The sequence below is a fragment of the Bubalus bubalis genome, chromosome 12 (assembly GCF_019923935.1).
Source record: "Bubalus bubalis isolate 160015118507 breed Murrah chromosome 12, NDDB_SH_1, whole genome shotgun sequence".
Taxonomy (NCBI): Eukaryota; Metazoa; Chordata; class Mammalia; order Artiodactyla; family Bovidae; genus Bubalus; species Bubalus bubalis.
Window position 1 is genome coordinate 35,913,882 of NC_059168.1, and position 26,050 is coordinate 35,939,931.

Sequence of the window (26,050 nt, forward strand, 5' to 3'; positions counted from 1 at the left end):
CTCTTTTTTCAAAATAATGTCAGATTTCCTACCAATCTACCCAAAAGAGACTTCCCAAATTTTGTAAGTACTTGAATCCTAATGGAAAGGCCAATGACCTAAGAAAAGTTCTGATTTCTAACAACACTTCTACTACTTACAAACATGTTGCCTAAATTCTTTAAGCCCTAGACACTGGTCTCTAAAATGAGAATAACACTTACCCTGTGTATTTCAGGAGACTGTTCATAAAAATAGCTGAACAGACTTTTAAAACTATAAAATACTATATAAATATTTCATATTACTAGAACCCACTTGGAATTTTCAGTATTATATTCTCAGTGGGCCTTATAACATTGTACACATGAAATTTAGTCAAAGCGTAAAGACAACTTAAATTCTAATAAGATTACTCATCTTGTACTCAATTAGATACTCCCCTAACATCACACTGTTTGAAGAAAAATAAAATCATTAGGGTCTCTGGTGACTACTTCAAAACCAGAAATTCTTTTCAAGGTCGCTTTTTTGGAGACATTACTGAGCAAGGACAAAAGAAAGGGCAAAATAAAAAGAAACAAACTGAATAATACTCTAAACTTGTCATCTCAAAGACAACTTACTTTATGTAATTCAGGGTCCAAAGTATTCCTGAAATGACTGATTAGAGTATGAAAATTATTTCCCAAATTTTTAATTCTCTAACATGCAAACTCATATCAGAGCAGATCAGATCAGTCACTCAGTCGTGTCCGACTCTTTGCAACCCCATGAATCGCAGCACGCCAGACCTCCCTGTCCATCACCAACTCCCAGAGTTCACTCAGACTCACATCCATCGAGTCAGTGATGCCATCCAGCCATCTCATCCTCTGTCGTCCCCTTCTCCTCTTGCCCTCAATCCCTCCCAGCATCAGAGTCTTTCCCAATGAGTCAACTCTTCCCATGAGGTAGCCAAAGTACTGGAGTTTCAGCTTTAGCATCATTCCTTCCAAAGAAATCCCAGTAGCAAACACCCTCTTCCAACAACACAAGAGAAGACTCTACACACGGACATCACCAGATGGTCAACACCGAAATCAGACTGCTTCTATTCTTTGCAGCCAAAGATGGAGAAGCTCTATACAGTCAGCAAAAACAAGACCAGGAGCTAACTGTGGCTCAGATCATGAACTCCTTATTGCCAAATGCAGACTGAAATTGAAGAAAGTAGGGAAAACCACTAGACCATTCAGGTATGACCTAAATCAAATCCCTTATGATTATACAGTGGAAGTGAGAAATAGATTTAAGGGCCTAGATCTGATAGATAGAGTGCCTGATGAACTATGGAATGAGGTTCGTGACACTGCACAGGAGACAGGGATCAAGACCATCCCCATGGAAAAGAAATGCAAAAAAAAAAAAAAAAAAAGCAAACTCATATAAGGAAAAAGAAACTACAGCACAAACACTCGGGGAAACATTTTACTTCTCAAGAAGTTCTCAGTGAAGTCACAATTTATCAGAAAATACTGAGAATACATGAAATGATAAAATATATTCAAAGGCAAACAATCTCCTTCACTTTCTAGGAACCCACACCAAAGGTTTCTCAGTTCTGGTTCCTTATTTCTTTTCTAATGGTTTCATTTTTCTACCTTAATGTGGTTTAAATCTCACTGTGATCAAACACAAAGTCATTTTTATGCAGTTATCTAAAAACACACACAATAAATCTGTTTACACAGCTTTAGTTAATACAATGTTGAGTATTTTACCAATGCTGACAGTGCCACTAAAAATGTATTGTTACTGCACTACATTAACCACTACATTGTACAAAGCAGATGTACAATCATAAATGACTGACAGTTAATCAACTAAATGCACAGATGACATTCACTTTCTATTATTTGTCTATTGCACTGATGGTGAGAGGGAAACCTAGTCTTGCATTAAAATATTTCAACTCTGCAGCTTATATTGTGACAGGCAATTATTTAGTCAGATACATTTTTAAAGACTATTTAAGACAAGCAATATCTAGGAAAGACATTTGTAATTGACATGACAAAGATTAAGCAACCGACATACATGTGATATAAATAAAATACAACCAAAATCCACTTTAACAACATATTGGAATTTTTATGGGATAATTTTTTAAAACAGATCTTTGAATGTAAACTGATCAAAGAAAGCAAAACATTCATCACATTCAGCATAAACACTGGCTTTATCCATTCAATAAAAGATAAGCGAACAAAAATTTGACCGTGTTATGCATTTTTACTGCTAAAGTGAAATTTTCTATCGTGTTTTTTCTAATAAAGTAACTAAAGTTATTCCTTCAGAGTAAAATACACACAATTTTTGTTCTCAATTCAAATAGCTGAAAGTTTTACAATTTACTAAAAATAATCTGTAGTTTACTGTTTATTAACTTTTTTCTATCCAAACACATCCAATAAACAAAGCACAAATCCAGTGGCTTATTACCACAAAAAAATCTCAAATAGGCAAGTTTTCACATGAGGGGCAGGGAACCCCATAGAAGAACTAGGGATAGAAGACGATTTTAGAAGCCTTTTAGGAGGATAAAGCTAAATAATTCCCTTTTCTTCCAACAGTCTATGTAGTTGTCCGAGGAGGGAAAGAAAAGAGGATACATTTAATTTTTTCCTTATATAGGTTATTCTTAATTTAGGAATAGGAAAGAGAAAAGTTGGCCCAGATTCCTCCAGTTTAGGCAACAGATTAAAGTACCCTTGTCACTCAGATGGTAAAGATTCTGTCTAAAATGCAAGTGACCCGGGAGCGATTCCTGGGTTGGGAAGATCCCCTGGAGAAGGGAATGGATACCCACTCCAGTATTCTTGCCTGCAGAATTTCATGGACACAGGGTCCATGGGGTTGAAAACAGTCAGACACAACTGAGAGACTAACAAGGTACCTGAAATTAAGTGACAAAATTATCACAATCCTGAGGATACACAGGACTAAGGTAGAATAGCATAGGGGCTACAAAGACAGACTTGAGCTATACTACTGGACAGCCTGGGTCCAAATCTTAAGCTCTAGCACTAAATAGCTGTGTGAACTTTGGCAAGTATGTCGAACACTCTGTGCCTCAATTTCCTTCTCCATAAATTAATGATAATAGTGTCTACTATATTTTATATTAAATGAGTTAACAGTAAAGAATCAATCATAGTAGCTACTGTATATCAGGCAATATTTTAAGTGTTGGTTAAAGAAATAAACAAACTAAAAATCAGAATGGAGCATGAAGGCTGAAAGTAATAGGAAGTAAGATGGAGCCGAGTAAGTAGCTTCAGTAGTAAAACACAAGGAGTGTGGCTGAGAAAAATGCGGGTGCCTCGGGAGTAAGAACAAAATGGAGTGACAGAGGAAAGGGAACACCCTGCCAGGACTGCCCACGGTATCTCTATGAGCTGGATTTACAGAAGCATTTTGGGGAGGGAATGGTGAGGGGCAACTGCTACTAGTTGTCAGAAGCCCAGACACAACAATAAAATCCACTAAGTAAAAAGTTAAAGGTACTTAAATAGCTCTGTTAATAGCTAGATATAGCATTCAGTAGTGAGTATTCATATCTCAGCAGTGAGTGTATGTGTGCACGCACATGTGCACATGTAAAGGGGGTTTCTTAGGACAAGTAAACATATACAAATAACTTTTAAAAATTATATTTCTCAATTAATTGTCAATAGTTTTATATCTCAGTTATCAAAAAATACTATGAATTTTTGTGAAAATTTATTGAAATGGTATACAGAGAGTTACAACAATGAGTACTTGACAGATAATGATGTATTAATCAATCAACTGCTGGAAAAAGAAGTAAATACAATCAGGGACTCAAACCATTGCAAATTATAAACAAAAAGTAAAGTGGAGATTAGAACATGTATCTAAATTTTGCTTTACTTCTATATTCCTCAAACCACCTATCAGATAGCAGTTTTTCCTCACAAGCCACCAAACTGAAACATTCAGTATCAGAAAGACATGATAGTCCTAAACCTAAAATTTTAAATCTCTGCTTAGAGAAAATTGTTGAATTCTATATTATGGTAGACATAATAAAAAGGTGATATACTGGGATCCTGCCAAATAAAGATCTTTTCTTTACAATATAGATGGAGAGGCCACCAGGTAGAAGATGGAGTCACAGAAATGCAAATTAAATTTACAAGTAGGAAGCACCAGTGTTGCCTGCATGAATCCCAGAGAGGACCACTTTGAAAAGCAAAATTTAAATAACAAGATATCAAAGCACTCTTCTGCTGAAATCCAAAATTTCAGTACTTGCCCAAAAATTATTTTAGTAAATGGTAGTTCTGAAGCACAAAAATGAAATCTTCCAAATATTTCATTGAAATTTTATAAAACACCCCATGTTCTCTATATTCCTAGAGACTTTTATTCTATTTTCTCACTTGACTCAAATTATCAGGCCAAAAGAGTTCTCTCACTGCTACAATTATCAATAATTTCTCAGTTCATCTAGACACGTAACTCCTGCAAAGGCTTATAGAACAACTTTTATCCTTTTGCCCTAGAAAAATTCTGACTCAACTTTCATATAATCACTCATAGGCAATGCCCTTCTGGGAAACCACTTGAGGTAAACAGTTGTATCCTCAGCTGCTTCAGAAATCAGTATTTATTGAGAGAGACTAAGTTCAAACAGACAAGACGCTACAGGATAGGCGTGTCCATCTAGTTGACTAAGGGATGCTAGAAATCACCAAAGCTGCTACAACCATTCTGTTGCAGGCATTTTAAAAGAAGCATGAGGGATGGCCCAATTAGAAGAAACAGCCCTTTTGAGAGGATTCACTGGCACCCACTCCTTTCTGTTCTCTTCTAACCGCCTCTGACCTTTTTCTAGGATTCTATCCTTACATTCAGGGCTTCCCAGTGGCTCAGTGGTAAAGAATTTGCCTTCCAAGCAGGAGATGCAGGTTCAATCCCTGAGTTGGGAAGATCCCCTGGTGAAGGAAATGGCAACCCATTCCAGTATTCTTGCCTGAAAAATCCCAAGAACAGTGGGGCTTGGTGGGCTACAGTCCATGAGGTCACAAAAGAGTCAGACATGACTTAGCAATAAACAATCCTTACATTCAATCTCACTATTAGCAGGTCCCCAATTCTTTCATCCCAACACAGCCATCACAATCAAAACACACACAGTAACTGTCTCTTCCAAACACAGGGATTTCAAGAAATTGGGGGAAATGAAAAGAGTCAAGTCCACAGTAGTAGGATTTCTTACCAGGAACTGCACAGTAGATTCAGTGGGTCAAATCCAGCAAGTAGCAGAGATGGCAACCATTCTTTATATTTTGTCTGTGCTTTAATTGCGTGATTTATAAATTCAGATATATGGTCCCATGGTGTCGATGGGCAACATTTCTTCAAAAAGTAGCGAAATACTGAAAACCTCTCATACTTCAGGCAGTATGCCAAATGAAGTTCATTTAGCTGAGCTCCATACTTCAAAAGAATATTTACAATTCCAAAGAAGTCACAGCTCCATCAGTAAAAAGAAAGGAAGGTAGGGGAAGGGGGGGAAGGGGAAGGGAAGAGAAGATTTTCAAATTAAAAAAAATTCTTACAAATAGTTAATAGTAGTTATGACTGGAAAATAAGAATAGCAGATGCTAAAGAGGGAGGGGACATATGTATACCTATGGCTAATCCATGTTGATGTATATCAGAAATCAACACAACACTGTAATTAGATGTACAGCAGAAACCAACACAATATTGTGATTATCTTTCAATTAAAAATAATTTAAAAAAAGAATGGCAGATGTGATAGTGGATGGTTTTACATGTCCAGTGGATTGAGACTCAGTTCAGTTCAGTTCAGTCGCTCAGTCGTGTCTGACTCTTTGCCACCCCATGAATCGCAGCACGCCAGGCTTCCCTGTCCATCACCAACTCCCAGAGTTCACTCAGACTCACATCCATTGAGTCAGTGATGCCATCCAGCCATCTCATCCTCTGTCGTCCCCTTCTCCTCCTGCCCCCAATCCCTCCCAGCATCAGAGTCTTTTCCAATGAGTCAGCTCTTCGCATGAGGTGGCCAAAGTACTGGAGTTTCAGCTTCAGCATCATTCCTTCCAAAGAAATCCCAGGGCTGATCTCCTTCAGAATGGACTGGTTGGATCTCCTTGCAGTCCAAGGGACTCTCAAGAGTCTTCTCCAACACCACAGTTCAAAAGCATCAATTCTTCGGCGCTCAGCCTTCTTCACAGTCCAACTCTCACATCCACACATGACCACAGGAAAAACCATAGCCTTGACTAGATGAACCTTTGTTGGCAAAGTAATGTCTCTGCTTTTGAATATGCTATCTAGGTTGGTCATAACTTACCTTCCAAGGAGTAAGTGTCTTTTAATTTACACCACGTTGCATGGTTTTTAATTTTCAACTATGAACAAGTCATGCCCTTAGAATTTAAAACACTTACCTTAAATAAAATTATCACTGACAAGTAAAACTCTTCAAATTGTGATTTTTTATGCACAATTAATTATCTATACTACAAAATACTTGCTAAACAAAGTTAATAAACAATATGATCAGTCAAAAAAGACAGGATCAATTTCCCTCTTTCTTTTAAATTTCTAGTGGTAGATAGCAATCAAATAGCCTTTTTTATGAACAAAAACTTAAAGCTTTACATTTTTTAAAATTAATCTTTATCAAGTGTTTTACTGAATGAAAGTGTATTATTTTATACCTGCTGAATTGGTTACCTGTTTTAAAAATTATCATCCTGCTAAGTTGTGCTTAAAATGACTGAAAGTAAGTTTAACTTTTTTATGAGAGAGCTAATTGGCAAAAGGTGTCAAAAGAGGTATTATAGCAAAGTTATAAAGAGCACAGACTGGAGCCAGACTGCTCAGCCACTTACTAGCTGTGTGACTTTGAGCAAGTTACTTAACCATCCTGGCACACAGAATTAGCATTATATAAGTATTTGTAAAACAAAATGATATGCAAAGTAAAATGCCACAAATTTAAATATAATAAACATGAATCCTGGGAATCTACCTGAGACAAAAATAAATTATATGTTATTTGCACAAATATATTAACCACAGTATTGTCTATAACAGATTTTTTAAATAAATTAACTGTTTAACAGAGGAGGAGATATGTGCAAAATATGACATAGTCATTAAAAACCAAAATTATGATGGTTATGTGATCACATTTAAAAAACTGTTTATGATATAACTTTAACAAAGTTCAATAAACATGTACATTCACTACGCAGACAGCTGTGAAAGAAAATATGCAAGAATAAAATAAGTCTCCCTCTGAAATTGACATTAATGCTATTTTAAATAACAAGAAATAAAAAAAATTCATTATTCATAGTATTAAAGAACCTAAATAATTAAGAATCATAAAAAGAATATAAAAAACAAATATAAAACATTTAAACCATTGTCATGTGAGACCAACTACTTCTGAGAACTTGAGTCCAAGGTTTCAAAGCAGTTAAACATCATATACATATATATCACTTATGTAAATTTTTGTAAATCTGTTTTATTTGCTCTCCAATTTGTGCTTCTTTTCTTCAGTTAAAAGATTAAATACTAATTCTCTTTATTATCAACAATATACATAACAATTAGAAAATAAAAAGCTATAATTCTAAAATTTTCTTTATAAAAATTAATTAACTTTGTTGTCTGTCTAGTATATATTGATATTTGTTCCTGGAAACACCATCATTCTTATCACTGTTCTTGAAAAGAGCCCTGTATATACTTTTCTTTCTTATGGCTATTTTCAGATACAGGAAAGCTAAAAGAATTTATTGCCAACAGTCCTGCACCACAAGAAACGCTAAAGGATATACTTTTTTTTTGTATTGGGGTTTAGCCGATTAACAAACAATCCTGTGACAGTTTCAGGTAACAGTGTAGTGACTCAACCATGCATATGTATCCATATCCACTCTTACAGGATATACGTCTGACTGATGGTTTTAAACAGTTATAAGCGATTTCTTTCAACCACTCTGACCTCATTAGGCTCTCATTATCCAGCAGTTATTACTTGCTGATTCCACCACAAAACAGATGAGTAACACATGACATGGACTGTTGGACACATTCCAACAAACATATAGGAAAGTGGGAAAAGCTGGAGACACTGCCTCATTAAAAATGTGATACACAATTCTCAAGAACCCTTAATTTTCAAGGCATATATGTTTACATGTGCACTTCAGAAACTGGCTGAACTCTTCCCTCAAGCAACGTGAAAGTATCAATGGCCTAACCACAGGTGCTTTAGCCCTCAGAGAGGACGACGTATTTTTGCAGATACAAAGGTAAATGAGAGCCCTAAATGCCCCTGTTATATTAAGTGCCACAGATAGCTAGAGAATCTATTTTCTGTTTAGGAAAAAAACTATAAAACCAAGAGGCTTTCCCATTCAAGTTTCAAATATAGCATCTCGCCATGTGATTCATGCTAAGAAAAATTTAAGGACAAGGCCATTGATAAACCAACCAACCATCTCTAAATGTTAGAAGAACATGTGCACATATAACTCTCCATAATAACAACCTTTATCTGTTCTACACCAGGCAACTATGATAAATGTGTTACATGGAAGATTTGCCTTAATATTCACAATAACCCTAAAAAGTAACTTTTATTACCACCTCCACTCTAGATGCAAAAACTGAAACTTAATCACAAAACTAGTAATTTGTAAAACTGGGATAATAATAGCAAATCAAAATCCAACAGTGAATATGATATCACAAATATCAGAAATATCTCTCCTACATTATAAAAACAAAACATCTCAGGAAATAGTCAAATTGGGAATTATTTTAAGGCCAGATCTGTTTCTTCAAGTATGTTCCATGGAACACTAGTCCCTGCAAATGATCTATGTTAAAAAAGCCTCCATAATTAAAATATTTGAGAGACCCTTTATAGTATACACTAGTCCATATAAGAGAGAAATACAGGATGAACTTAAACAGTATGCTAGTTACATTTTTAAAATGTATGCGCAAGTATTTTTCTTCAAACTCTGGATACACTTCAGAGGAAGTACCTTTAGAATTAAAGCAATGGATCCAATCATTAATCAGAAAAAAGCATAATAAAGAGGATATAAAATGCCCCAAAAGTCTGTAAACACAGGAATAATAGTGTATTTATTGTAAAGTTCATCCTATGTTTCCAAATTTTTCAAACTTTGGTAGACTCATCCCTCCTTAGGAATTCATAAAACACACCACCATAAGAAAAATTCTTAGAAGCCCTTCAGGAAACAAATCTAATTACCACTGCTTAACCCTGTGTATTCCAAACTTAATTAACTAAAGAACCCATTTTATCCTATGTATTATCTATTAACAATGTATAGAAAGAGTATTCTACAAAACACAGTTCTAACTCCTTCCAGTTATCACACTGCCTTGTATTAGAAGGAATAAGAGCACACTCCTAAAAGGCTTTTATAAACTACCTACTGCTACATTATAAACCCTTTTTCAACAGAACTACCATTTACATGGTCAATAATAAACACAAAATACAACTGGAGGATCATAAAACTTTTTCAGCATGCCCTGAGCTTCTGTTACATTATACATCTCAAATATACATAACAAGCTCCAGCAACTCAAGTAACTTCAGTGCTCTACAATGCCCTTGATTATTACATGTCAGTTAGCAAGATAAAGGCTTAGATAAAACTTTGGTTAAAATATAAATTACATGGGAATATGTATGTGTTCCTCTTAACACTTAATACAAATTCTCTTTCAAGCCCTGATGGTGAATAAGAAAAACTCTTCAAGTCCTAGAGTAGTCCTTCTTATTTAACACAAATATCAAGAACTACTTATGACACATTAAGAGACTTCATATTATGTAACAGTGAAAACTATAATACACAGAGAAAGAGAAGTTTAAAAACCAAAAAAGCAATGTCTAAACCTTACTTGGGGGCTTGTACATTTTCCATCATACTGCCCTTTTAAGTTCAAAACTATGCACAGAAACAGGCTCAGATAAAAAAGAAGCACAGTAAAAGGAAATTCAACATGTTAATAAGGTTTCTTTTAAACAAATGGAAATGGACAAATATCTTAATAACCCAACAAAACCTACAACCGACTTTTTAGCTGAATTATTAAAAGGTCATATAGTAAGTTTTACTGAATGGCTTTTAACCATCAGCTGAAAATAAAATAAAAACATTACATTGTGTCAGATGTATTCATGTGTGATATAATGATAAGAATGGACACAATTATTTTTATAAAATTAGCGGGATAACAATGATCAGTATTGATTAGAAAAACATAATCAGGTCAGTTAAGCCAGGAGCCCTTTCTACAGCCATATATAAAAGGCATTAATATTTGTTTAAATTTCCTGTAATTTCTCAACTTCCCATCTCTTTCACCCATTCCAGTTAAAGAAGTCATTTTCTTGTATTTTCTCATTTGAGTTGAATTACTCAGCTATGCCCCTGAAAGACTGGCTTCATGTCACTGAAGCTGTTAACTTGTTAGCCCCAAAGGATAAGGAATTCTTTTGTACAGTAGTGGAGGAGACAAGACAACTTTCCATCATGCTTTGGAGTATGAGAAGAGCTAAAGGTCACTGCTTCAAATAGAAGCCTATTCTCTCCAAGGGATACTCAGTAAAAATGTTTCAGAATGCTAATCCTGAGCTAAAAAGTTAAATTGGCTGAATAAAACAAAAAATAAAGGAAAACCCAGAGCCATTATTTATTATCTTCATCACTTTTTGATATTAATTATACTGTTTGTAAAAGCAGATAACTTTACCATAACGTAACAGGCCAACAGTGCAAAGAGCATCAGAAATGTTAAATTTCTAGATCTCAGGAGAAATGCCAGAAAACATACAAATAAGAAAACAAAAGTTTTGGAAACTATAAGCAAGGTGAAAAGGCAGCCTTCAGAATGGGAGAAAATAATAGCAAAGGAAACAACTGACAAAGTATGCAAGCAGTTCATACAACTCAATACCAGAAAAATGAACAAACCAATCAAAAAGTGAGCCAAATAACTAAACTAACATTTCTCCAAAGAAGACATACAAGTGGCTAATTAACCAGGAAAAGATGCTCAACATCACTCATTATCAGAGAAATGCAAATCAAAACCACAATGAGGTACCATCTCACACTGGTCAGAATGGCTGCCATCAAAAAGTTTACAAACAATAAATGCTGGAGAGGGTGTGGAGAAAACACTGTTGGTGGGAATGCAAACTGATACAGCTACTATGGAGAACAGTGTGGAGATTCCTTAAAAAACTGGAAATAGAACTGCCATACGACCCAACAATCCACTTCTGGACATACACACTGAGGAAAGCAGAATTGAAAGAGACACAGGTACCCAATGTTCACTGTAGCACTGTTTACAATAGCTAAGACATGGAATCAACCTCGATGTCCATCGGCAGAAAAACAGTAAGGTACATAAACACAATGGAGTTTTACTCAGCTAAGAAAAAGAACACATTTGAGTCAGTTCTAATGAAGTGGGTGAAACTGGAGCCTATTACACAGAGTGAAATGAATCAAAAAGAGAAACACCAATACAGTATATTAACACATATATATGGAATTTAGAAAGACATTAATGACAATCCTATATGCAAGGCAGCAAAAGAGACACAGGTGTAAAGAACAGACTTTTGGACTGTGTAGAAGAAAGCGAGGGTGGGATGATTTGAGAGAATAGCACTGAAACATGTATATTACCATATATAAAATAGATGACTAGTGTAAGTTCAATACATGAAGCAGGGTACCCCAAACTGGTGCTCTGGGACAATCCAGAGGGATGGGGTGGGGAGGGAGGTGGGAGGGAGGTTCAGGATGGGGGGATACATGTGCACTCATGGTTGATTCATGTCAATGTATGGCAAAAACCACCACAATATTGTAAAGTAATTATCCTCCAATTAAAATAAACTAACTTAAAAAAAACTTTTGACTCATTAATAACTAAAGTCAGATAAGCGTTGATTAAATCTTTTATACAATGATCTTATACCAAACCAACATTACTATAATAACACATTGTTACTATACAAATAAAATTTCAAAACTCATACCACAGGCTTCCCTGATGGATCAGTGGTAAAGAAATCTGCCTGCCAATGCAGTTGTGGGTTCAATCCCTGGTCCAGGAAGATCTCACATACCATGAAGCAACTAAGCCCATGCACCACAACTATTGAAGCCCTAGAGCTCAGGGACTGCAACTACTGAACCCACATGCCACAACGACTGAAGCCCTGTGCCCTAGAGCCCATGCTCCACAACAAGAAAGGATACCAAAAGGAGAAGACCACGTACCACAAAGAAGGGTAGCCTCGCTCCCTGTAACTAGAGAAAACCCCACTCAGCAACAAAGACTCAGCATAGCCAAAATAAAACAAAACAAAACTGGAGATCAATTCAAGATAGCAGAGCACTGAAACTGCAACTAGCCATTGAACAACTGCTGACAGGACACTGGAACTCACCAAAAAAAGATACCCCATGTCCAAAGACAAAGGAGAAACCACGACAAGACACCCCATCCACCAGAAGGCAGACAGAAGAAGCAAGAAAATCCCACAGTCACCAGAATGAAAACCATATCACAGAAAATTAAGCAAAATGAAAAGGCAGAGGATCATGTCCCAGATGAAGGGATAAGATAAAAATCTCAGAAAAGCAACTAAATAAAATAGAGATAAGCAACCTTCCAGAAAAAGAATTCAGAATAATGACAGTGAAGATGATCCAGGATCTTGGAAACAGAATGGAGAAGATGCAAGAAATGTTTACCAAAGACCTAGAAGAACTAAAGAACAAACAGAGATGAACAATACACTGGAAGAATCAACAGCAGAATAACTGAGGCAAAAGGACAGATAAGTGACTGGGAAGACAGAATGGTGGAAATCACTGCCACAGAACAGAATATTAAAAAAAGGATGAAAAAAAAAATATGAGGACAACCTAAAAGACCTCTAAGACAACATTAAATGCACTGACATTTACATTATAGGGTCCCAGAAGGAGAGGAGAGAGACAGGATCTGAGAAAATATTTGAAGAGATAATAGCTGAAAACTTGCCTAATTTGGGAAAGGAAATAGTCAACCATGTCCAAGAAGCATAGAGAGTCCCAGGCAGAATAAACCCAAGGAGGAACACATCAAGACACATAGTAATCAAACTGGTGAAAATTAAAGACAAAAATATTAAAAGCAACAAGGGGCAAACGACAAATAACATATAAGGGAACTTCCATAGGTTATCAGCTGATTTCTCAACAGAAACTCTACAAGCCAGTAGGGAATGGCACAATATATTTTAAAGTGATGAGGGAAGAACCTGCAACCAAGAATATTCTACCCAGCAAGGCTCTAGTTCAGATTTGATGGAGAAATCAAAAGCTTTACAGACAAGCAAAAGTTAAGAGAATTCAGTACCACCAAACCAGCTTTACAACAAATGCTAAAGGAACTTCTCTAGGCAGGAAACACAAAAGGAGGATAAGATCTACACAAAATAAACTTGAAACAAATTAGAAAACCATAATAGAATCATGCTGCTGCTGATGCTAAGTCACTTCAGTCGTGTCCAACTCTGTGCAACCCCACAGACGGAAGCCCACCAGGCTCCCCCGTCCCTGGGATTCTCCAGGCAAGAACACTGGAGTGGGTTGCCATTTCCTTCTCCAATGCATGAAAGTGAAAAGTAAAAGTGAAGTCGCTGAGTCATATCAGACTCTTAGCGACTCATGGACTGCAGCCTACCAGGTTCCTCTGTCCATGGGATTTTCCAGGCAAGAGTACTGGAGTGGGTTGCCATTGCCTTCTCCGAATAGGATCATATGTATTGATAATTATTTTAAATGTAAATGGATTAAATGCACCAACCAAAAACACAGACTGGCCGGGGGCGGGGGGGGGGGGGGGGGGGAACGACACGAAAACATGTGCATGTATGCACTTCCACTTTCCATATCACTCTACTTAATTCCCCAAACTGCATGTAATTATTTTATATTGTTAGGTTAATCATGTTTCCATTATGGCTTGCAATTATTTTTTATTTTTTGGTCTGGTTACTGATTGTGAAAACTGATCAACATTTTTTACTATTGTAATGTTAGAAAAAAACTTACACCACTAAACTTATTATCTATTACCAAATATCTGAAAGTTCAAATATCTAATTATTAATTTTGGAAAATAGTCTTCCAAGTTCCCTGGTATTATTTTTGTGACCAAAACTCAAATTCTTATTCATAATTGGTAAATGTAATACAGGAAATTCATACACTGGCTTAAGAAGAAACAGAACAAAAAGCTATTTTTAAACAAAATTAGTCAATTGTCCTTTAGAAAGGTAATTCTAATTAATTTAAATAATTTTAAGTATGTAACCTAGAGAACTCAAATTTTCAGATGCATATTGAAAGAAATAAAAAAATTAACAAATTTTTCAATTTCTTTCCCCAGGCACTATCTATGTTACCCTCTTGAAATACTAAAACAAAACCTACTGGAAGAATTCACAGTTTTCTTGCTCGATCAGCTTTACACTGAATTTCAAAATAATCAAATGATTTTCCCATTTATGTAGAGCGATTACATGCAAACTAAGAATTTGACATTAGCTTATGTAAATGTTTAAAGACTAAAAGTTTAATTGATGCTATTCTTAGATAAACAGAGGATGGCAAAAGATATGTCCTCCAGAAATGAAGAAGAGAATTAACCTTGATATTTTTTTCTGATGTGCCAGACACTGTGCAGTGCACTATATGTATATACAAATATTAAATGTGAGCATATGTGATAATAAAGCTACCATCTCTTAGCCTTAGTCTCTTGGGAAATGTTTCCCTTTCAATTAAATTTCCCACTGGGTAGGTAAATAATGGCAAAGATGTTTCAAAATTAAGTCTACTGCCATGGCTCTGGCAAACAAATAAAAAGTAAACTGTAAAGACAGAGAGAATGTACCCTCATCAAAGAGATATTCTGATGTTTTGGCTTTTTTCCTATGGACTAACAAATAGCATTTTCCAGCGAGTTTTCTTACTGAAAACCTACCTTACTAATTAAAAATACATTTGCTCCAATTATAAGTTCCCACATGGAATCAAATACATGACAAGTCCTTTTAAAGTCACTAAAAAAGATTTCAATTATGATACATAGGGCCACTTCACATAGCAACACTGCCAAGAATAGTAAAAAACGAAGTCTAATTGCTCATGTCTGTGACCAAAGACCACCATAAACCACAATGTTACTTCTTTAAGTTTCCAACAGTTTGATTATTTTGTAAGCATGCTTTTCTTTGAGCTTCTCATATTTTGGTTTACTTAGCTTCTTAAATCTATAAACTTGTGTCCTTATCTAATGTTGGGATGTGTTTGTCCATTATCGGTCACAATCTCCTCCTCTCTTCTGGATCCTAATGACATGAATGTCAACACTGATGATATTGTCCCTCAGGTCCCTGAGGCTCTATTCTTTTCTGTCCCCCCAATCTTCTTTTTCTCTGTTCTTCTGTTTGGATAATTTATATTGGTCTATCTGCAAGGTAACTGACTCTTTCCTCTGTCAATTCCATTCCACTATGAAGCTCATACAGCTAACTTTTCATTTCAGATATTACACTTTTCAGTTTTTATTAAAAAGTCCATTTGGTTCTAATTTTTACTTCTAAGCTGAAAATATCTACCTTTCCATTTATTTCAAGTGTGTTTACCTCATTACATATTTCCAACATCTACATCATCTCAGGGCTGACACATGTTAATTGTCTTTTCCCTCTAAAATTGGTCATATTTTTCTGGTTCTGTCAAGTAATTTTAGATTGTATCCTGGATATTATGAATAGTAATGCTGTGTGTAGACTCTGGGCCCTGGGTCCTGCTATAATTCTTTGACCATAATACTGAATGTGTTTGTTTGTTTTAGGAGGTATATAACCTAGTTAGGTTTAGACTACAATTTCTTTTTCACCTCTACAGACAGTTACTTCAATGCAAATTCAGTTCTCAAGCCTTTGCTATGCTGCTTTGAGTCTGGCCCCATGAAATGTGCCACTTGGACCTGAGACTTGGGTGATAGTTCAAATCTTGTTGTCAATAATTTCTGCCCTGTGAATTCAAAGGTTGGATAGGCCCTGGACATATGTAGGTTTGTACACAGAATCAAGAAAACCTTTTCTCCAGCTCTCTTTCTCCAGGATTTCCCTCATACCCTGTCCCAGAGGGTTCTATTCTACCCAATTCCTCAGGCCAGAAAAACATTCATTTTAAGGTATTTTGGTGTTAATAGGAGCACTGCTATGGTTTAACATGTTTAATTCAAACTACACTTATAAGACTATGAGCTAAGCTGCTATGACAGAAGAACCAAAAATATCATTCCTCCAAAAGCTAAGATGAAGGCTAAAACAGATTCTTGATATGCTGGACACACAGACATACAACTATACAAAACTATTATGTTCTTATCAAATAAAAAAATGTTCAATTCTAATCTAATAATAAAAAAAAATGGAAACATATATATAATAACAACTGAATCAACTAAAGTCAACAGTACAGCCCTAGTGAGGCAAACTAAAGTAACTAGGCCTCCTGTTTAGAAAGATAAAACCAAAGAAACTATATAGTGAACTATGAAATCATGAAAGTTATGCACAGAGTGGATCCCAGATACTAGATTAACCAAAACTACAATACTCAGAGTACAGTGTGTACCTAGAAGCTTAAGTTCAGAACAAATAAAAATGAACTACTATTTTAAACAGCAAATGTTGAGATGATAGAGAAAGAAAAGCTTAGCAAATAAGTTCTTGATAAATTTTTAAGTCATAGCTAGCAATCCGTAATGGTGAATTTAGGAAAGCCAATGAAATTTGAGATTAGCCCACAAACCTCTTTTGCATCATTAAAAATAACAGCTTCTAGCTGCACAACTTATTTTACTATTGGTTGGACCACAGATTTTACTCAATATGGCTTTTCTTACATAAAGCCTTTTTTTATTTATTCTATTTTAAAACCTTATGAGTCAGATAGACAAATCTTGTCTAGTTTGGCCAGAAGCTAATCAATAATCTATCAATAATTCTTCATTTATTCTACTCATAGGATCATGGTAGACTAGCAAAAGAAACATTAAAATTTTTAAATTTAATTAGTGTGACCTACAGAAATAAATGCTATATACCAAATACATTAAAAGTGCTATAATATCTATAAAAATAAAGTTTTATTTTAGATTCTTAACAAGGCTTATAAATTTCAAATGACAAATAACCTGAAACAGTCAATACAATACTTGACAAATTTTAAAATCTTTTTTATCTTTTTATCTCAGTTTTACTGAGGTATAACTGACAAATAAGATTGCAAGATATTTAAAGTATAAAATGTGGTGATTTGATACACATATACATCATGGAAACATTTATCGCCTCATATAATTATCTTTTTGAGAGCATTTAAGTTCTACTCTCAGCAAATTTCAATTTTATAATTCAATGTTGTCAGTTATAGTCACCATGTTAAACATTAAATCCTCAGGCCTTAGTCATTGTATAACTTAAAGTTTGTTTTAATTCTTGAAGTGTTTTGAAGATCAAAGACATCAGAGAATTCCTGCATTTACTTTAATATATTAAATATATCCCCTAAAATTGCTACACCAAAAAACATCATCCAGCTCCAAAGAGAAAAGGAAAAAAACCTGACATCATCACCTTGTCTTTGTTATAGTTTGATTAGTGAAACCACCAAAGGTACATCATAGAGGCTTTTGTTTTTGTCTGTTTTTCTGTTTTTAAGTTCCCAATTTAGCTCTAAGACATGCTATTTTATCACAAAAGAAAATCATTTGGAAACACATCTCCATACAGCCAAAAAGAATGAAAGTAAAGTAGATATACATACTCCTTTTGGAAAGCCATACACAAGGGAGAACTGAATCCAAAGACGAGGCACATCTGGGCATCTGGGCTGTAGCCAGACTGGAGCAACATTTCCAGGCACTCCTCATGCCCTCCAAGCACTGCTGAGTACACAGGACTCACTTTGTTTGGCCCAGTGTCACAAACCCGGTTAGTGAGTGGTATTAACAAGTCCAAGATTCTGCAAATACACAAATTCAGAAGTATGTTTCTGTATATACATAATTGCAGACATTTCTACAGGACATAGTTTGAGTCACCCATTGATTGAATTTAAGAAGTCTGTCTGTCTTCAGTGTACTTTCTACGTACAATAAATTATTACAAGCTACATACTCCAAAATGCTTATTACTGTTGCTTCATAAGAAGGCCCTGAAACATATTTGAAAAACTAAATAATGTTCCTATAAAAGTAACTAGGTAACATATTGTCCTTTTTAATTTTTTTACTAATTGTTTACATTACCACCACTACTCGAGTCCCCAGAATTCAAATTTTATATGAGATATTTTAGGATCTAATAAATTATTTAAAACTTCATTACACTAAATACAAACTTATATCAAGACAATAAATTATTTTCCTTTGTAAAGTAGCAACCAAAGTTTTATTTTTCTAATTAGTAAGAATTTTTTAGGATGATAAGAGACATGAAATGAACAGTATTTACATCAGGAAGAAATCAGAATTTCTGCTAAAATATTCTATTCTCAGAAAAGAATATGAGTTCTTTTATGTGTTATGGCAGATTTATTTAAAAGACCGGTTGCTAACGAGAGAAAGTTCTAAACAAAAATCATTAAAAAGTTCTTAGATTATTTGTAGACTTACCTCCAGCACTCAGCTGGAGAGAAAGGACTAGCCTACACTATAAGGATAATATAAGCCAGAAATTCTCCTCTTTCTGGGAAAAGAAAGGGAGAGCTACACCAAAGTATATTTGTAACATTCTTTCTCCTTGCCACTTTTCCTTAGGTAAAATAGGACTAAGATAACAATATTTAAGGAGAGCCTATATTTACTATGAAGAAAATCATCAGTGACCAACAGAATTCTCAAAATTGAGAACAAATAAGGGCAAATTCTCAAGAGGGTTCTGAAATCAATTTTAAGCTCAGAGTATAACTGTAGATTTATGATTAAATAAAATATCAAGAGTTAAGAAAAACATCAAATTTTTAAACCTAAGTATTTTGCTACAATAAAGAACCTGTCGAGTGTCTCTTACATGTAAAAAATGTGTTAAAAATGTTTAAGTGAGTTGGAAAAAATATACTCTTCAGTTCAGTTCAGTAGCTCAGTCGTGTCCGACTCTTTGCAACCCCATGGATTGCAGCATGCCAGGCCTTCCTGTCCATGACCAAATTCTTCAACAAGGCACAAACAAGATTACAAATATGTTTAAGAAAACAGTAAAATACCATGACACCTAGTGGCATAATAACCTAATTACAGCATCTGCTTTTCTACTATACAAACATATTAAATACTAAAGACAAGACCATTTCACTATTACTTTTTAAATTAAATAATACTAACAATAGCTTGGGAGAAGGCAATGGCAACCCACTCCAGTACTCTTGCCTGGAAAATCCCATGGACGGAAGAGCCTGGTAGACTGCAGTCCATGGGGTCGCTAAGAGTCAGACACGACTGAGCGACTTCACTTTCACTTTCCACTTTCATGCATTGCAGAAGGAAATGGCAACCCACTCCAGTGTTCTTGCCTGGAGAATCCCATGGGCGGAGAAGCCTGGTTGGCTGCAGTCCACGGGGTCGCACAGAGTCGCACACGACTGAAGCGACGCAGCAACAACAGCAACAGCAACAACAATAGCTATAAAAATTACTACTGCAGTAATAAGACTCTAAAAACTTTAAATATATATTTTTAAAGAATACATTTGAATCAGTTCTAATGAGGTGGATGAAACTGGAGCCTATTATACAGAGTGAAGTAAGCCAGAAAGAAAAACACCAATACAGTATACTAACACATATATATGGAATTTAGAAAGATGATAACAATAACCCTGTGTACGAGACAGCAAAAGAGACACTGATGTATAGAACAGTCTTATGGACTCTGTGAGAGAGGGAGAGGGTGGGAAGATTTGGGAGAATGGCATTGAAACATGTAAAATATCATGTATGAAACGAGTTGCCAGTCCAGGTTCGATGCATGATACTGGATGCTTGGGGCTGGTGCACTGGGACGACCCAGAGGGATGGAATGGGGAGGGAGGAGGGAGGAGGGTTCAGGATGGGGAACACATGTATACCTGTGGTGGATTCATTTGGATATTTGGCAAAACTAATACAGTTATGTAAAGTTTAAAAATAAAATAAAATTAAAAAAAAAAAAAAAAAAAAACTGTTTGGTACCAATCCATATTAAGATAGGCTGCCATATTCTCAAGGTAAAACCAGGTTTAATAATTTCTAAGATTCTTAGAACTCCCAATTTCAGGGAGTTTCAACTTTCTTTAAGTCTCTCTCTCTCTCCAAAAATTTCATTTGACTTTCTGGCTAGGGAAGAAGAGTAACAGAGGCAGAATAAAGAACCAGGTTGAATTTGAAATCAGACAAAGAGAAGTCCAGTCAAAGGGTTCAAGATGTGGAGGACTGCCTAGACCCCACGAAAAAGAACTCCAACAGAGATCACAAATCCAAAACCTTTCTGGGGTCAGGGAGGTAATATAAGTACATTGAATAAAGTCATCAGATCAGTACCTCAAGATGTCTAGGATAAAACTGGAAAGGAGTGGAAGAGTAGCTTAAGCAAGTCAGAGGGAAGATTTAACACCCTGAGACAGTCTCCTGGGCCATTCTGCCTCACTCTAAGAAAGTGCAAGACTATGAACTTCAGGGGATGGCATGGGAGACAGATGCGGGGGTGGACCTAACCATTAAGCAAATCAGCAGAGAAGGGAACATCAAAGATTATGCCTGGAGGTAAAGGGTCTGGTCCAGAAGATCTAATTTCTTACTAGCTCTGAATTATGAGACCATTTTTACTTTTCATTTTTAGCACTTACTTTGTATGGCCCATCTGTGCAGCTGCATGTATAGGTAGCTGCCAATTGTCCTCATTACAGTAAAGATCAGGATCTGCCCCACTGGAGAGCAAAAGCTCCACACAGTCTGTGTGGCCCTCTTGAGCAGCAATGAACAAGGGAGTAGCTTTGTCCAAAGCTTGACAATTGACATTTGCACCTAAAATAAAACATTTAACATATAACCCTCTTTAATGCAAAAATAAAAAAAAGACAATCAACAAACAATTCAAAGCAGCTGCCTTACAAGGCTTTCATAGTACAACAGATTGTCCTCCTTAATGGATACTGTTGTTGAAACATTAATTTTCAATTTCTTATTGGTAATCATTTAAATTGTTTTTGCTTTTATGTTAACAAGAAAAAAAAGATTAATATTTTAGAATTCATTTTTAAGCTAAAATATGAATTTTACCCTATGAAGGATTCATTTCATTCTAACCCTTCCTCCAACAAACACTCTGAGGGTCTAATAAGCAATCATTTAAAAAAATATGCAAATCATCAAATACAGATAACATTTCTGATCATTATTGAAAGAATAAGAAAAAAAATCTAAATTATGAGACTTTATAGATGCCACTAATTGATTCAGGCTGAGTCGTGAAAAAAATTCCAGTAGAAATGATATACACAGGGGCTATAACTTTAAACTAATGTTGACTATACTCTCTATTACATTCCTTTTCTTCATGACCAGTGTGTGATGAACAGAGCCCACAATAAAAGGAAAAGGCTCTATTTAAATGGATTTCTAAGCTGAATTTTTAAGCATAAATCTAATCAATTATTTAGAAGCAAATGTATAAAGATGTGAAAAAGTTTAGTGACCTCAATTTCTGTGAAGGTTTCAAAAATAGCAGACTTCCTTAAACTTTTCTCATGGACAAATAATGTGCTAAGTATGCTAAGTATGTGTGTGTTAATACATGACCATGAAAATTTTTAAATTTCTGGAATACACCTCAGTGGAAAAATCATCATCCTCAAGGGGGAAGACAATTTTTTATTTAAAAGGAGGTTTCATAAATACACCTTGAATAAACCAAAGCCCTGACATGCGTAAGAACAATGCAAAATACAAATGGTAAGTCAGAATTCACGGAAGAGTCAGAAATTCCAACTGGGTATTCAACACATCTAGATACACTGAATCTTCTTGACTTGTACAAGGTGGATGCCTCACCTACTGTCAGCATTAGAAAGAAATGAACACTATAGCTGAGGAAAGATTAAGTCAAAAAAGAAACCTACTTAACTTTCTTTTTTAAGCAATATTTTGTTTTGATTGACAATTTTAATGTATAAGAATAAGGAACCAGTCTTTGTAAAATTTCAGGTAAAAAAAGTTGGGTAATGAGGAAGAATTCACTGAAAGTCATTTTAAAGAGTTAGAAACATGTATAGTTACATTATAAACATACCTATATACCTTTTCAACTTGCTGTTCATAACTATTCAGAGAGGAAAAAAAAAAAAACAGGTGCTTAGTGTTCCAGGAGACAGGCTTAGCATGAGGAGAGAGTAACTAACCTGCAGTTTAACCTATTTCATTCTAAGTATTACACACTAATAATTGGAATTTTGGGGACTGGAAGTCATAAAATGCATCATGACAGTCTGTGGGAAGGTACAGCACAGAGGAAGGAAGATGAGAAATCAAAGTCCTGTGTCCGAGTCCCGATTCCACCAGTGAATAGCTTCTATTGTAGATCTTTGGCACGTCACTTAAACAGCTCAGAGTCTGGGATTCTTAATACAACAACAAAATACATGCTTGAATAAATGATTTTAGGGATTATCTCAACTCCAAAGATTTACAGACCTGATATTTGTAACATATCTTAATTTTACACTTAACGAATGCTTGTTTCTCTTGCTTACTATGTTAACCTGAGTATTTCAAGGTTTATAAGGAGAAAGCAGAAATAAGAAAATATGTGCTCTAAATAAACTTCGTTTTGGTAATTTATTAAAAGTTTAGATATTATAGAAGATATGTGAAAAGCCTAGGTATTAAAAAAACATTGTGTGGTGGCAAATCCGGTGTCTCTCCCATCTGCTCTTGACTATCCATATTTTGTCAGGTTAGCACTGTGCGCACAGCAATGGTGTCAGAAGAACTGAAGAGCCCTTATAAAACAAATGTTTCTGGTCACAGAAATTTCACAGAGTAATAAGCATGCCACCTCAACACCATCTTCTCTGACCAAGTGCTGAATATGTAATGGTTGTCACTGAAAAACTTTTAAGCAGGTTTATGTTGCTATTTATTAACATAATAGTGTAAACAGGCTTTGAAATAAACCCATTTAAATATCACACAATTAACCAAAATACACAAGTCAGAGGGTTAATGTACAAAATAGCTATCTAAAAGATTAATTAAGACTGTATTAGTCATGTGCCCGAGAAAGTTGGAACCGTTCAGGTAGCTATAATGAAGGACAGCCCCATCATTCAACTTGCCAATAAACCTGCTTTAGCAATAGATCATTAAGGTTCTCCTGAGGTAAGTTAATAGTTGTGCATTGTATCATGTTAGTTAATAGAGACTTAGTAACCAGGCTTACAAATTAACTTGTACGTACTCTTATTTACCACTAACATAAGACAATAAATTTCAGAACCTGATTTATATTTAGTTAAGAATTACTCTTCCTAGGAAGAAACAGCATTAAACTCATGATCGTAATAGTGCAAAGGCTAACGGATCAGTCTTACCCGACGATATAAGTATGCTCAAGCTTTCTAGCTTGCCATACTGAGCAGCCACAAATAAAGGTGTGATTCCAAAGTCATCCTGGCATTCCTTGTTTGCTCCTTTTTTAAGAAGCAATTTTATGATCTCAGCATTTCCCTAAGGCACAGATTCATATTTTAAATGAGAAAACAAAGAAAATAGAAGATATCTCTTTTTTTATTGTTGTGTGTGTATATGCTTTTTATCCTCCCTAAAGGAAAACTCTTTTTTAAAAGTGTTTTGGGCAATGGGAAGAAAGTGTTAATCATTATTCTGTACCTTAAGCTAGCCCATTAAACATAAACAGATAAAACAACGATCTCTAGGAATTAGAATCCTTATAAAATCCTGCAAAATTAGTTTGCAAGCCCAAGCACTAAGGTGTTATCACAGTTATCTAAACAAAGTGCTATAAATATAATAAGCCATTGCTCCTATCAATTTATATATCCCAAATATTCTGATGGCCTCTTAACTATGCTATCAACATTTGAAAAACTTACATAATCCCTGCAGCCCAAAGCTGCTAGAACTACGAGCAGCAGGCTTATTCAGAATGATCATTACCATTTAGACTGCCTTTCTGTACTGCATGAACCACCATAAATCACAGGCAAGTAGGAAGCAAAGACTATATAGAATTGTCATTTTAAAAGGGTAAAACACACAATTTACATGGAAATGAAATAATAAATGCAGAGTTTACCTGAAAACTAGCCTGGTGCAAGGCGTTCCATCCACTCATAGAATGGGATCCATTAACATTTGCTCCATATCGAAGCAGCAGCCTTAACACATCTATCTGTCCATTTTCAACAGCTGCAACACAGCAGTTAAAAAAATTATCATCAGTAAAAAGGCATGTTTGTATGACTGGGCACTCTGGGGATGTTTCCATCATTTATTCAGCCCAGAACTCACAATACTGTGACCATTTCTATCAACAAATCAAAACATATGTGTACTCCTTCTTCAAGTATAAAACATTTATCACAATTATCTCAACCCAAATCCTTAATATATATACTCTTTTGGAACACACACAAAATTATTGTCAATTGTATCTTAAAAGATATAGAGGAAATGGAAGCAAGAGGCAAATATTTATTCTCTCTGATAATGGAGACAATATGTTTCTATTTTGTTAAAAATGTAACTGGAAGGGGCATGGGATGAACAGGTAAGAAGAAACAGCATCAGTCTGGAGAAACGGTCTCAAAAGAATTGAAACATTGGCTATTATTACCATTTCATCACAAATGACAACAGTAACTGACAAGCAAACTGAAAGCATAATACTCCAAGTCTGTACTTTAGATATTTTTAGCATAATAAACAACACTCTTTGTTACAATGATGTTCTTTTATTAACCAGTGAAAATTTAGTAGAACCCTGCTTATTTGAACTAAAAGGGGACTCCAGACAAACTTAGGAGTGTTGTTAAAGAAATGCATGTAGTGAAATAATATGCATTTCTTTAACAACACTCCTAAGTTTGTCTGGAGTCCCCTTTTAGTTCAAATAAGCAGGGTTCTACTAAATAACTCCCAAGTTCCACTAAAATAGATTATTTGAAGGAAGAGTTTGCATGCCTATGCTATGCTAAGTCACTTCAGTCGTGGCCGACTCTGTGCGACCCCATAGACGGCAGCCCACCAGGCTCCCCCGTCCCTGGGATTCTCCAGGCAAGAACACTGGAGTGGGTTGCCATTTCCTTCTCCAGTGCACGAAAGTGAAAAGTTAAAGTGAAGTCGCTCAGTCGTGTGCGACTCTTAGCGACCCCATGGACTGCAGCCTACCAGGCTCCTCCGTCCATGGGATTTTCCAGGCAAGAGTACTGGAGTGGGGTGCCATTGCCTTCTCCGATAGAGACCTAAAATCACTGCAGATGGTGACTGCAGCCATGAAATTAAAAGACGCTTACTCCTTGGAAGAAAAGTTATGACCAACCTAGACAGCATATTCAAAAGCAGAGACATAACTTTGCCAACAAAGATCCGCCTAGTCAAGGCTCTGGTTTTTCCAGTGGGCATGTATGGATGTGAGAGTTGGACTGTGAAGAAAGCTGAGTGCCGAAGAATTGATGCTTTTGAACTGTGGTGTTGGAGAAGACTCTTGAGAGTCCCTTGGACTGCAAGGAGATCTAACCAGTCCATTCTGAAGGAGATCAGCCCTGGGATTTCTTTGGAAGGAATGATGCTAAAGCTGAAACTCCAGTAC

The 26,050-nt window shown here is 35.6% G+C and overlaps 1 protein-coding gene across 5 annotated transcripts in view; it reads right to left on the reverse strand.

Moving 5' to 3' along the window:
- The window catches only part of ASB3 (ankyrin repeat and SOCS box containing 3), a 122,363-nt gene that overhangs the window by 21,225 nt on the left and 75,088 nt on the right, over window positions 1–26,050 (reverse strand). For 4 of the 5 annotated variants that reach the window (XM_044925904.2, XM_006044751.4, XM_044925902.2 and 1 more), the window contains 5 exons: window positions 24,536–24,648; window positions 23,811–23,946; window positions 21,069–21,246; window positions 18,012–18,209; window positions 5,267–5,524 (listed from right to left, as the gene is read on the reverse strand). In XM_044925904.2, coding sequence (XP_044781839.1) covers window positions 5,267–5,524; window positions 18,012–18,209; window positions 21,069–21,246; window positions 23,811–23,946; window positions 24,536–24,648 — 883 coding nt within the window. The remainder of the gene's footprint in view (window positions 1–5,266; window positions 5,525–18,011; window positions 18,210–21,068; window positions 21,247–23,810; window positions 23,947–24,535; window positions 24,649–26,050) is intronic. The other variant, XM_044925905.2, reaches the window with a different exon arrangement.